The sequence below is a fragment of the Bos indicus genome, chromosome 11 (genome assembly GCF_029378745.1).
Source record: "Bos indicus isolate NIAB-ARS_2022 breed Sahiwal x Tharparkar chromosome 11, NIAB-ARS_B.indTharparkar_mat_pri_1.0, whole genome shotgun sequence".
In the NCBI taxonomy this organism is placed as follows: Eukaryota; Metazoa; Chordata; class Mammalia; order Artiodactyla; family Bovidae; genus Bos; species Bos indicus.
Window position 1 is genome coordinate 2,943,229 of NC_091770.1, and position 13,077 is coordinate 2,956,305.

Sequence of the window (13,077 nt, forward strand, 5' to 3'; positions counted from 1 at the left end):
TGTTGATTAGTTCTAACAGTTGTGTGTGTGTGTGTGTGGAGTCTTTAGAATTTTTCTGTATATGATCATGCATGCTAAATCGCTTCAGTCATGTCCAGTTCTTTACGACCCTGAGGACTGTAGCCTGCCTGTCTCCTCTGTCCATGGGATTCTCCAGGGAAACATACTGGAGTGGATTGCCATGCCCTCCTCCAGGGGATCTTTCCAACCCAGGGATCCAATCTGTGTCTCTCACAGATGCATTGACAGGCAGGTTATCACTAGCGCCACCTGTCAACTGTGAAAAAGGAGATAATTTTACTTTTTCTTCTATGATTTGGATGCCTTTTGTTTCTATTTCTCGCCTGGTTGCTCTGGTTAGACTTCCAGTACTATGTTGAGTAGGCACGATAAGAGTGGCCACCTTTGTCTTGTTCTTAATCTTAGAGGAAATGTTTTCAACGTTTCATGGTTGAATATGGTATTAGCTATGTGTTTGCCACATAGAGCTTTTATAATGTTGAGATATGTTCCTTCCATACACAATTTGGTGAGTGTTTTTATTGTGGGATGATGATGTGTTTTTTCAAGTGGTTTTTCTGTATCTGTTGAGATGATCATGCAATTTTTGTCTTTGATTCTATTAGCATAATATATCATGTTTATTGATTTACATATGTTGAACTATCCTTGCATCTCAGGGATAAATCCCACTTAATCCCCTTGCTTGATCCTTTTCATTTGCCATTGAATTCAGTTTAATATTTTGCTGAGAATTTGATATTTGTATTCATTCATCAGTGATACTGGTCTATAGTTTTGTTTTTGTTTTGTAGTATTCTTATCTGGCTTTGGTATCAGAATAATGCTAGCCTCATAACATAAGTTTGGGAGGGTTCCTGCCTCTTAAATTTTTTGGAATATTTTGAGGAGGATTCGCATTATTTCCTCCTTGTTTGGTAAAATTCAACAGTGAAGCCATCTGGTCCTGGGCTTTCCTTTGTTGGAAAGGTTTTGATTACTGATTCAGTCTCCTTATTCATTATTTGGTCTATTCAGATTTTCTGTTTTTTTCATGATTCAGTCTTAGTAAGTTTATTGCTAGGAATTTATCCATTTCTTCTACGTTCCAGTTGATATATATTGTTCATAAAGATTTCCTATTATTCTTTGCATTTCTGTTGTATTAGTAGTAATTACTACATTAGTAGTAATGTCTCCTCTTTTTTGATCTTGAGTCTTCTCTGTTTTTCTTGGTTGGGTTAGCCAGAGGTTTGTCAGTTTTGTTTATCTTTTCACCAAACTGACTCCTATTTCTGGTAAAATTTTCTGTTATTTTTCTGGTATCTATTTCATTTACTTCTGCTGTAATCTTTGTTATTTCCTTTCTTCTTCTAACTTTGGGCTTACCTTGTTCTTCTTTTTCTAGTAACTTAAAGCATTTTTTTAAAATTATTATTTAAAACTATTTTGGCTGTGCCATGTGGCTTGCAGATCTTAGTTCCCTGACCGGGGATTGAACCTGGGCCCCTGGCAGTGAAGGGCTAACTCCTAACCAGTGGACTGCCAGGGGATTCCCCTTTTCTAGTTTCTCGATATGTAAAGTTAGGTTGTATTTCATTTCACTTTATGTCATTTCCACTTTTATGGAGATATAATTGACACATAGTGCTGTATAAGTTTAAGGTATAGAGCATAATTATTTGATTTACGTGCATCATGAAGTGATTATCATAAGTTTAGTGAACATCCATCATTTCATAAATACAAAATTAAAGAGGTAGAAAAAAATTTTTTTTCTCTTCATGAGAACTCTTGGACTTCCCAGGTGGCTCTGTGGTAGAGAATCTGCCTGCCAACGCAAGAAATTCAGGAGACAGGTTCCGTCCCTGTGTCGAGAAGATCCCCGGAGAAGGGAATGGCAACCCACTCCAATATTCTTGCCTGGGACATTCCATGGACAGAGGAACCTGGCGGGCTACAGTCCATGGGGTCTTGAAGAGCTGGCCACGACTGAGTGACTGAGCACAATCTGTATATATGTATGCACACACACTATACCTTCTTTATCCATTTATCTACTGATCGGCACTTAGGTTGTCTCCATGTCTTGATGAACATAGGGGTGCATTTATCTTTTCTCATTAGTGCTTTTGTTTTCTTTGGATCAATACCCAAGTGTGGAGTTGCTGGATTGTATGGTAGTTCTATTTTTAATTTTTTCCCATACTTTTTTCTGTAGTGACTACACAAATTTGCTTTCCCATCAACAGTGTATGAGGGTCCTTTTCTCCACATCCTTGCCGACACTTGCTGTTTGTTGTCTTATTTATTTGGCTGTGTTGGATCTTTGTTGCTGCGTGCAGACGTTTCTCTAGTTATGGCAAGCAGGGGCTACTCTCTAGCTGTGAGCAGGGACTTCTCACTGTGGCATAGCACGGGCTCCAGAGCTTTCAGGCTTCAGCAGTTGCCTACGTGGGCTCAGTGGTTGCAGCTCCCAGGCTCTAGAGCACATGCTCAGTAGTTGTGGCACACAGGCTTAGTTGCTCCGTGGTATGTGAAATCTTCCTGGACCAGGGGTCAAACTCGTGTCTCCTGCATTGGCAGGCGGATTCTTTACCACTGAACCACCAGGGAAGCCCTTGTTGTCTTTTTGACAATAGCTATTCTGACACGTTGAAGTGATATCTCATTGTGGCTTTGATGTGCATTTCACTGATGCTTAGTGATGTTGAGCATCTTTTCACATGTCTGTTGGCCATCTGTGTGCCTTCCTTGGGAAAAAAATCCAGTCAGGTCCTCTGCCCATATCTGCTCCCAGGACAGGAGGTAAAGGGGTGTGGAAGTGCAGCCCCAGCATTACCTTTGCATCCATCTGAAGGTCTCAGAGTCTTCCAGGGTCCCAGGGGTCTTTGGAGGAGATGTGCATGTCCCACTGCCCTCCCTCCTGCCAGGGAGGGTGGAAAGGAAGTGTTTTTCTGAGGTCTGGTTCCTTTGGCTCTAATCATAATTAGGCATGAAAGGAGGTGAAAGTGGCTGGTGATGGAATGCTGTGGAATCTGTGGCAGATATCTCTTTTTTCTGTCACATACTAACATCTTTGTTTTCTTTGTGTTTTATGTCTTTCTTCTTCCTGCATATCATTCCACTTGCACAGGGTTCCAATGAGCAGAAAGCAAGGAATTAATACTAGCTGATCTGGGCAGGGGTGGGGGGTCTTTTTTTTTTTTTTTTTTTTAAGTTTTATTGATTGATTTTTGCCTGTGCTGGGTCTTCGTTGCTGTGTGGGCTTTTCTTTAGTTGTGGAGAGTGGAGATTACTCTCTAGCTGTGATGTGCAGGCTTCTCTTTGCAGTGGCTTCTCTAGTTGCGGAGCACAGACTCTAGGGTGCGCGGGCTTCGTTGGTTGTGGCACCTAGGCTCAGTAGCTGTGGCTCCTGGGCTCTAGAGCACGGGCTCGGTAGTTGTGGTACATGGGCTTAGTTGCTCTGCAGCATGTGGGATCTTCCCAGATCAAGGATCGAACCTGTGTCTCCTGCATTAGCAGGTGGGTTCTTTACCGCTTAGCCACCAGGGAAGCCCTGGGGGTTCTTATAAGTAAGATGATGATCAGTAGTTTCCAAATACTCGGCCTTTGTTGCATGGTCCTCACACTGGCACTGTGTGTTAAGTGCTTTTACAAACATCATTTTATTTACTTTTCACAAACATTCTATGTATTAAATGATCATGTGCCCATCCTTCCAGTGAGGGAATAGAAGCTCAGAGAGGTGGAGTTATTTGCCCAAGATCACATCTTGGTAAACAATAAAATCAGGATTTGCTTCTAGGTCTGTGCCAAAAAGGGTCTCACTGTGAGAAGGTTTCTGGGAGAGGCATTAGGTTTCAGTGGCAGAAAATGATGTGTATCTTGTGGAAACAGGGAAGAGTTTGTTTTTATAAAGGAACAGCTTGGGGACAGTCGTGGAGGAGGGGAGAACGGCAGCAGCAGGAGCAAGAAGAAAAACTATGACATTAAATATAATGAAATCCGGGGCAAAATTTGTAGTTGCATATTTACAGAGGATAGTGTTTCCTGAATCAACCATCTAGTGTAATCACAATGATTCAGAAATGCTTTAGATAGACCAAGTTCCCCTTTTTAAGACAAGGCATTGTGTTGCATTTGCATCATTTATTCACCATATTTGTAGACTACTTGAGGTACTTACAGAACAGAATATGCTAATCCCAGATTACTGGTATTAACATACCTTTCTTTTCTTCACTTGAGATGAAATTCTACTGCAAGTGTTTTCCAAAGTTCCATTAGAAGAAACAGGAACAGCAGACAGATCAATTACAAAGAGAGACATGCAAGAAAGCAAGTATATGTCTTTAAAACTCTAAGTACACATTTCTAAAGGCTGATGTACCAGCCAGACCTCTTATCATTGCACTGTGCTTTACTGCTTTTTTTTTTTTTTTCTTTAATAGAAAATTATTTAATTAGTATACATGTGTTCCCCATCCTGAACCTTCCTCCCTCCTCCCTCCCCACACCATCCCTCTGGGTCGTCCCAGTGCACCAGCCCTAAGCATCCAGCATCGTGCATTGAACCTGGACTGGCATCTCGTTTCATACATGACGTTTCACATGTTTCAATGCCATTCTCCCAAATCTTCCCACCCTTTACTGCTTTTGGCAGATACTGTGTTTTTACAGACTGAAGGCTTGTGGCAACTCTTCATTGATCATGTCTCTTGGTGCCATTTTCCCCAACAGCACGAGTCCATTTAGTGTCTCTGCATCACATTTTGGTAATTGTCACGATATCTCAAACTTTTTCATTATGATTGTATCTGTTATGGTGGTCTGTAATCAGTGGTCTTTTATATTATTACTACAACTCATTGAAGGCTCAGATGATGGTTAGTATTTTTTAGCAATGAAGTTTTTTAAAATTAAGTGCATGATTTTCTTAGACAATGCTACTGCACACTTAATGGATTACAGTGAAGACATAACTTTTACACACACTGGAAAAAAATCCTGGTGACTCGCTTTATTATTACATTAGCTTTATTGAAGTGGTCTGGAATAATTCAACCTGCAATGTCTCAAGATGTGCCTGTATTGTATTATTTTTACTACTCTATCATTTTAGCATTCCTTAAACCAGGTAGGTATGGGGCAAAAACAAACTGAGATATGGAAGAAAGAATCGCTGCCTATGGAATTTATTGTCTTAAGTATGAATCGCCTTGTATTTAGGGGTGATCCCTGAAGTTTAAAAGTCAGACAGGTTCTCTCACTCTGGAGGCTGTTCAGGGGACAGGAACTAGACTTTCTAGTGGTGTCCTTTATTTCTGGTAGAATTTGTAATGACTCTATTCAGCAGCCCTTCATAGTTTAGGGCACATGTGCTCCACTCACTGGCTTCTGAGAAGGAAACCCTCCCACATCCCTTCCCATCACTGCCCCCATTGTAGCCACTGGAAAACATTTGCACTGAGAAGCCAAGCTGATTTCTCTGTTCACACTGATGCTCAAATGCGAAAGCTGAGGGAAAGAAGCTGGTCACAAATGCCCAGAACATGGACATTAGCCCAAATCAGACAAGGGACTGAGAAATCCTTTAAGGTGACGCTATGTGCATTAGGATAATATTAAACTTAGGTAATATTTATTGGAATAAGCCAGGCATGCATGCCATGTTGAAATTGCAAAGCTGTTGGCAAACCTGTTTTATAACTAACACCCCTCCTGGTGCATTTTATAAACCACATGATTAAATCAGTGAATTTTGTACCGTGTAATAGTGATGGTGTGTCCCGCACAATATCTTATTATGCCATTGACTGACACTGTGTGCTAAACACATTTTAGAAAGTGCTTGAGTGTGTCTATTCCTAGTAATTCACCAGTGTCTCATGAACAGAGATATGGGCATTTGTCATGCACTGGATCATAGTAGTCATACTTTAATCATTTGGCATGCATGAGGTAGGCCTTCCTATCAATTGTTTCTTTGTAGAGTTGAAAGTTGCCATGTGCACAGATTACTCAATGGCTATGCAGATTATGAGGAAACCATGAGAAAACTGGTGTTATCGCTGGTTTTGAGTTAAAAGTTCATATTCTTGCAGACACTTCATGAGTGCTCTGCAGAATTCAGAATAGATGGCTTCTGTGGCCCGAAACACCTTCATTAGGGCACAAATATAGCCTCCCTGATAGGTTTGCCCTCTCCACAGGGGCCAAAGAAAAGGATTGACCTTGATCTTGAATCAAGAAAATGTGTTCAGACCCTGAGACATCACAACCTTCATTAAAAAAGCTTGATAATATAGCTCAAAATTTCCACAGGTTGCTATAGTCTTTTGGCACAATTAGCTCATGTCCTTGATGTAGCCACATGTGGGTCAGTAGAAGTCTTAACACCCATCCATACTGTCTTAGGGGAGATGGCTGACCCAGTCCATCACTGTTTGCAACTTCATTTTTTTCAATCCCAAATGACAACTTCAGGAATTCCTTGTGTTTATCAAACAAGTCAAGTCTGGATGACCTCAGGCCCCCAGGCCCCTCCTAAGTGTAAACCTACAGTGAGGATCAGTGCAGAGTATGCAGCAGGATTGTTCTCGTTCTTCCAAAGCAAGAAAGCATCACATTTCCAGAATGGTCAGACACTGACTGTTGGCCTCATTGCTTGTGGAGGGGAGAGTTTTGGTTGAAGAGCCACTGAGACGTGTGTCCATCTGCCTCCCTTCCTCCTACAGCTGAGCACTGAGCATACCCTTGCTTGGAACCAGCTCTGTTTACTGTCATCCATCACAGATAATAGCATTGAGTTGGGATGAGGGGCGAGCACCCTGAGTCTGAAGGTCACATGGGTGTATTTCCTCCTCCTTCCCACAGCCCTCCTGTGGTCCACATCTTTCCCTCCAGCCTCAGATGAGAAAGTCAAATGCCACAGAACTTCACTGTCCAAGGTCAAACAGTGTTCAAATGTCATACCAGAACCCAAGTCCAGTGCTCTCCCTCTAGGGCAGGCCAAGTGCAGGATGCTCCTCTCAGAATACCATCCAAGAGAGTGTCGATTTCAAAAGAATCACACACACAGATCCAGCAAAAGATTGACTCACAGCTAAGCTTTATTTTCCCATAGGTTATCCTTCACAAAAGAGCTCAAGAGAAACCGACTTTGCACTGAGTTCAAATAAGCGAGATGAACATTTGGCTAAATTGTTTGGTAGGTATCCCTCCCATGTGAAATGGTCAGGCTGTGTTTGTAGAATCTCATGCTTATCTGTGGTGGTCTCCCAGATAACCTGTCCCTGCTGCTTTGATGAGAAAAAAAAGTGCTTTGCCTTGAGGCTAGAACAGGTTCCCTGGATGCCAGAATCTCAAGAAATTAAGCAAAACATAGAAAATAAACAGCTGAAAGGATTCTGCTCCCTGAAGAAGGTCCCATGTAGCAGTGCAGGGCTGCCATCTGGGAGCTAGCTGAAAGGATTCTGCTCCCTGAAGAAGGTCCCGTGTAGCAGTGCAGGGCCGCCATCTGGGAGCTAGCTGAAAGGACTCTGCTCCCTGAAGAAGGCCCCATGTAGCAGTGCAGGGCCACCATCTGGGAGCTATTGGAAGTGCAGTGTCAGACCCCAGCTTGGACCAGCTGCGTCACACCAGTCTGGATGAGGTCCCCGGGTGACTTCTGCACATGTTAGAGATGGCAAGGCCTTGAGGCTGAGACAGACTTTCTCCCAGGTCTTTAGCCCTAACTGAGCATGAGAATCTCCTGGGAGATCATTAAAAAAGAGACAAGTGATCAGGTTACTTGGGGTGGGATGAGATGTTTGCATCAGTAATTATAGCTCTCCAGGTGATTCTAGTCTGGTACTTATTGATCTCTTCCAAGCTCCCCTGTAACATTTGAGAAAAACCAAGGCCTAGATAGAAGATTGTAGAAGGCAATGGCAACCCACTCCAGTGTTCTTGCCTGGAAAATTCCATGGACAGAGGAGCCTGGTGGGCTGCAGTCCCTGGGGTCATGAAGAGTTGGACACGACTGAGGGACTTCACTTTCGCTTTTCACTTTCCTGCATTGGAGAAGGAAATGGCAACCCACTCCAGTGTTCTTACCTGGAGAATCCCAGGGACGGGGGAGCCTGTTGGGCTGCCGTCTATGGGGTCGCACAGAGTTGGACACGACTGAAGCGGCTTAGCAGCAGCAGCAGCAGCAGCAGATTGAAGATGGTGGGGGTAGGAAGTTCTAGGAATACGTCTCTTAACCAAAGCTACACCTGAGCTGGGAAGAACTATCTTAAGCAACTAATTTGGAGCTGCTGCTGCTGCTAAGTCGCTTCAGTCGTGTCCGACTCTGTGCGACCCCATAGATGGCAGCCCACCAGGCTCCCCCGTCGCTGGGATTCTCCAGGCAAGAACACTGGAGTGGGCTGCCATTTCCTTCTGCAATGAATGAAAGTGAAAAGTGAAAGTGAAGTTGCTCCAGTCGTGTCCGACCCCTAGCGACCCCATGGACTGCAGCCTACCAGGCTCCTCTATCCATGGGATTCTCCAGGCAAGAGTACTGGAGTGGAGTGCCATTGCCTTCTCCAATGTATGAAAGTCATAAGATATCAGTTGAACACTTGCATTGTCCTGAAGAGCCTAATACATTTTAGTGATTTTCAGTGTTCCATGTAGAGTCTACCATTCTCCACCCTCCAGCCCCATGGCAGGTAGCCAGGTGGTTGGCAGCCCACATTCTCAGTGTGCTTGCTGGTGCCGGAATGGGCAGTTGGGAACCTTGTCCTTCAAAAACTTGAGTGTATGTTGATCACTGCCTTTGATCACTGAGGGCTGGCACCGAGACTCATCGTTGTTTCACTTTCATGACCTGAAGAGGCTTCCAAAAAATTCTGTCAGGGATGAAAGAGATGGTGTTTTTGTTTTTCTCCTTTGGAAATACAGACACTTAAGGCCAGCTTTGTTAGGTCACTGAGTGACAGCAGACATAGGGAGCTGGAAACTCAGAACCCAGACACAGTAAGGAATACACACTTTGCCAGAACAGTTCAGAGAGGCCAAACTAAGCCTTAGCTCAGCTAAGGCTGTAGCCCTTGAAAGCAGAAACTGGCCATCCCTGAGGACTGGGAGAAGTAGATTTCCAAATTTACCAAAATATAATACTCAGCGTGTTTAGCTCTCAACAAAAAAATTTACAGAACATACAAATAAACAGGACAGAATGGCCCATTCACAGGGTGAAAAAAAAAAAAGAAATGGATAGACCTCATCCCTGAGGAAGCCTAAAAGTTGGAATTATTCATCAAAGATATTAAATCAACTGTCTTCCATATGTTTAATGAGTAAAGGGAATGATAGGCAAATAACTTGCAGAAATCAGGAAAACAATGTTTGAACAAAGTAGGAATATCAATAAGCAAATAAAATTATAAAAAAGAGTCAAATAGAAATCTGAAGTTGAAAAGTACAGTAACTGAAATGAAAAACTCACTGGAGGGATTTGACAGCAGATTTGAGCAGGCAGAATTAAGGATCCTTAACTTTGACCTGGGACACTTGAAATAATCCAGTCTGAGAAGGAGAGAGGAAAAGATGAAATGAATAAATGGAGCACAAGAGACCATGAGACACCATCAAGAATACCAGCATACATTAATACACCTTAGAAGTCCCAGAAGTAGAAGCAAGCAAGAGACAAAAAATGTCAGGAAGCAATGCTCTAATAAAACTTCCCAAATCTGATGATTATTCACATCCAAGATGCTCTACAAACTCCGGGCTGGGTAAATGGAAGAGAACCACGCTAAAGCACCTTATAGTCAAATTGTTGAAACCAAAAGACAAAGAGAATCTTGTGAGCATCAAAGAGAGAAGCGACTCATTATGTACAAGGGAACCTCAATAAGATTAATGGCTGACTTCAACACAAACATCTTGGAAGCCAGAAGCAGAGATATGACATAATTGAAGTCCTAAAAGAAAAGTACTGTCCCCCAAGAATTCTGTATCTAACAAAACTATTCTTTGATCATGGAGGAGAAATCAAGACATTTCTGGGTAAACATAAGCTAAGAGATCTGCCCTGATAGAAATACTAAAGAGAGTGCTTCAGAGTGAAATGAAGGAATACTAGACAGTAACTCAAAGCCATAAGGAAAAAATAAAGAACGCTGGTAAAGGTGACTATATAGGTAAATCTAGAAGCCAATGTTATTGTCATTTTGGTTTGGTTTGTGACTTTCCTCTTTTTCTAGTATGATTTAGAAGACAAGTGGGTAAAACAATGTATGTAATAGATTTATAACAAATGTTTGTGACAAGATTTATAACAATCTATGTTAATAGGCATGCAGTGTCCATAGATGTAATCTAGGATAATAACAACATAAAAGGGGAGGGATAAAGATGTATTAATATATGAGCAGTGTGTTTGTATGCTATTGAAACTAAGTTGGTACTTTAAACTAGGTTGTTATAAGTTTAACATCTTAATTGCGAGCCTCGAGGTAAATATGAAGAAAATTTAAAAATACAGAAAAAGGTATGAAGGTGCAATCAAAATGTAACATTGCAGAAAACCAAAGAACTCCCAAAGAAAAGTAGTAATGGAGGAACTGAGGAATGAAAAATATATAAGTGGAAACAAATAGTTAGATGGCATTAGTAAATTCTTCCTGATCAGTAATCACATTAAATGTAAATGAATTAGATGCTTATTAAAAGGCGCAAAGTAGCAAACTGGATAGAAAGAAAGGATCTCTTTGCTGTCTACAAGAGACTCAGGGTAAAAGGATACAAACAGGTTGAAAGTAAAACAATGGAAGGAGGTATTCCATACAAATATTCACCAAAATAATATAGCTGGAATGGCTAAAAAAATAGATTTCAAGTAAAAATGTTTACAAGAGACAAGGAAGCACATATATTGATAAGAATTTCAGTATAGAAAGAGGACATAACGGTTACAAACACATATGTACACAGCAACAGAGCCCCCAAATATATGAACCAATAATGGACAGAATTGAATGAAGAAATAGTTCTACAATAATACTTGGAAACTTTAATATCCAAGTTTAAATAATAGATAAGACTAGATAATCAATAAAAAATAGAATACTTCCCTGCTATAAGCTAATTAGACCTAACAAACTTATACAGAACATGCTACCCAACAACAGCAGAAAATACATTCTTATCAATTTCGTATGTAATATTCTCCAGGATAGACCATATGTCGGCCACAAAACAACTCCTGAATACATTGAAAAAGATTAAAATCATATAAAGTATCTTTCCTGATCACATTGGAATGAAACTAGAAATTTATAACAGAAAATTGGAAAATGCACAAATACATGAAAATGAAACAATGAAAAATTGAAGAGGAGGGAAAACTTCCTAACTCATTTTAAAAGACCAGTATTACCCTGATACCAAAGCCAGATAGAGACACTGTAAGAAAACTACAGAGCAATATCACTTGTCCATATAATTGCAAAAAAATAAATGCAAAATTCCTCAACAAAATGCTAGGAAACGGAATATAATCCTATTAAAAGGATTATACACTAGACCAAGTGGGATTTATTCCTGGAAGTTAGAACAGTTCGGGCTTCCCTGGTGGCTCCCTGGTGCAGAGGTAAAGAATCCTCCTCCAATGCAAGAGACGTGGGTTCGATTCCTGGGTTGGGAATGTCCCCTGGAGAAGGAAATAGCAACCTACTCCAGTATTCTTGTCTGGGAAATCCTAGGGACAGAGGAGCCTGGCCAGCTACAGTCCACAGGGTCACAAGTGTCCCACGTGACTTAGTAACTAAACCAACACCAAAACAGTTCAACATAGGAAAATCAATCAATCAATGTAACATACTATTATACATTAAAAGAATGAAATAAAAAACCACATGATCATCTCAACTGATGCAGATAAAGCATTTCAGGAATTCCAGGTTTGCCCTTATTTCGTGTGTGAGATAAGGATCAATAAGTCTGGCTAATTGATCCTTGGTAAGTGACCATGATTGAAGGATTGAGTAGATGCAGATAGCTCTTGGAGTCACTGTATCCAGGCTTTCAGAAATTCCCATCTAGGAATGAGAGCACATTTCTCTTCTTAGGAGTTCCCCTGTGTCTCTGAATCCAGCCCCGCATGTGTGAAAAGGGAGTGGGTGCATCTGAAGACGGTGTCTGGTGCAGAGTTTGGAGGGGTCCCATCTCCCCCTTGGGTCGACTGACATGCCCACTGCCAGGCCAATGTTGATTTTGGCATTGGTGAGCCACCAATAAACTTGCCAGTCTCTCTGAGCAATCGTTCAGGAGCCGGTAGGTCATTGTATTCATCAAGGAAGGGGCTGTGAGAACTCATCATCTTGAATGAGTGAATGTGATGGCTAAACTTGGCATCCTTATTGTAAGCATTTAGCCCATCAGGTGAGTAGACCCCTCACCAATGTACCAATAGCTCTTGAAAAAGGATTCAGAATATACACAAAATAAACTGAATTTGTGATAACTATTTTCTGTGGCTTTGCAAAGTCAACCTAGAAGGACAGACAAAGCTGCTGTCCCCAGGGAAAAGTAGAAGACGGGAAACTTTTAAAAGGGAAGGAGAGGGACTTCCCTGGTGGTCTAGTGGTTAAGAATCTGCCTTGCTATGCATGGGACATGGGTTGGTCGCTGGTTGGGGAACTAACGTCCCACACGCTGAGGAGCAACTAAGCCCATGCTCCACAACTAGAGAATCCACCTGCCGCAACTAAGACCCAGTGCAGCCAAATAAATAAATATTGTTTAAAAAATAAGGGGACTTCCCTGGTGACGCAGTGGATAAGAATCCACCTGCCAACGCAGGGGGCGTGGGTTTGATCCCTGCTCTGGGAAGATTCCATATGCCATGGAGCAACTAAGCCCATTCACCCCAACTACTAAACCTGTGTTGTAACTACTGAAGCCTGAATGCCCTAGAGCCTGTGCACCACAATAAGAGAGGTCACTGCAGTGATAAGCCTGTGCACCACACCAAAGAGCAGCCCCTGCTCGCTGCAACTAGAGAAAGCTCATGAGCAGCAACAAAGACCCAGCACGGTC

General features: G+C 41.8%; 1 protein-coding gene across 5 annotated transcripts in view; it reads left to right on the plus strand.

Moving 5' to 3' along the window:
- C11H2orf92 (chromosome 11 C2orf92 homolog) overlaps positions 1-13,077 on the plus strand; it is a 58,167-nt gene that overhangs the window by 26,198 nt on the left and 18,892 nt on the right. For 3 of the 5 annotated variants that reach the window (XM_070798238.1, XM_070798235.1, XM_070798237.1), the window contains exons 3-4: positions 4,252-4,341; positions 7,130-7,213. In XM_070798238.1, coding sequence (XP_070654339.1) covers positions 4,332-4,341; positions 7,130-7,213 — 94 coding nt within the window. In that variant the 5' untranslated portion in view covers positions 4,252-4,331. The remainder of the gene's footprint in view (positions 1-4,251; positions 4,342-7,129; positions 7,214-13,077) is intronic. The other 2 variants (XM_070798236.1, XM_070798239.1) reach the window with 1 other exon arrangement.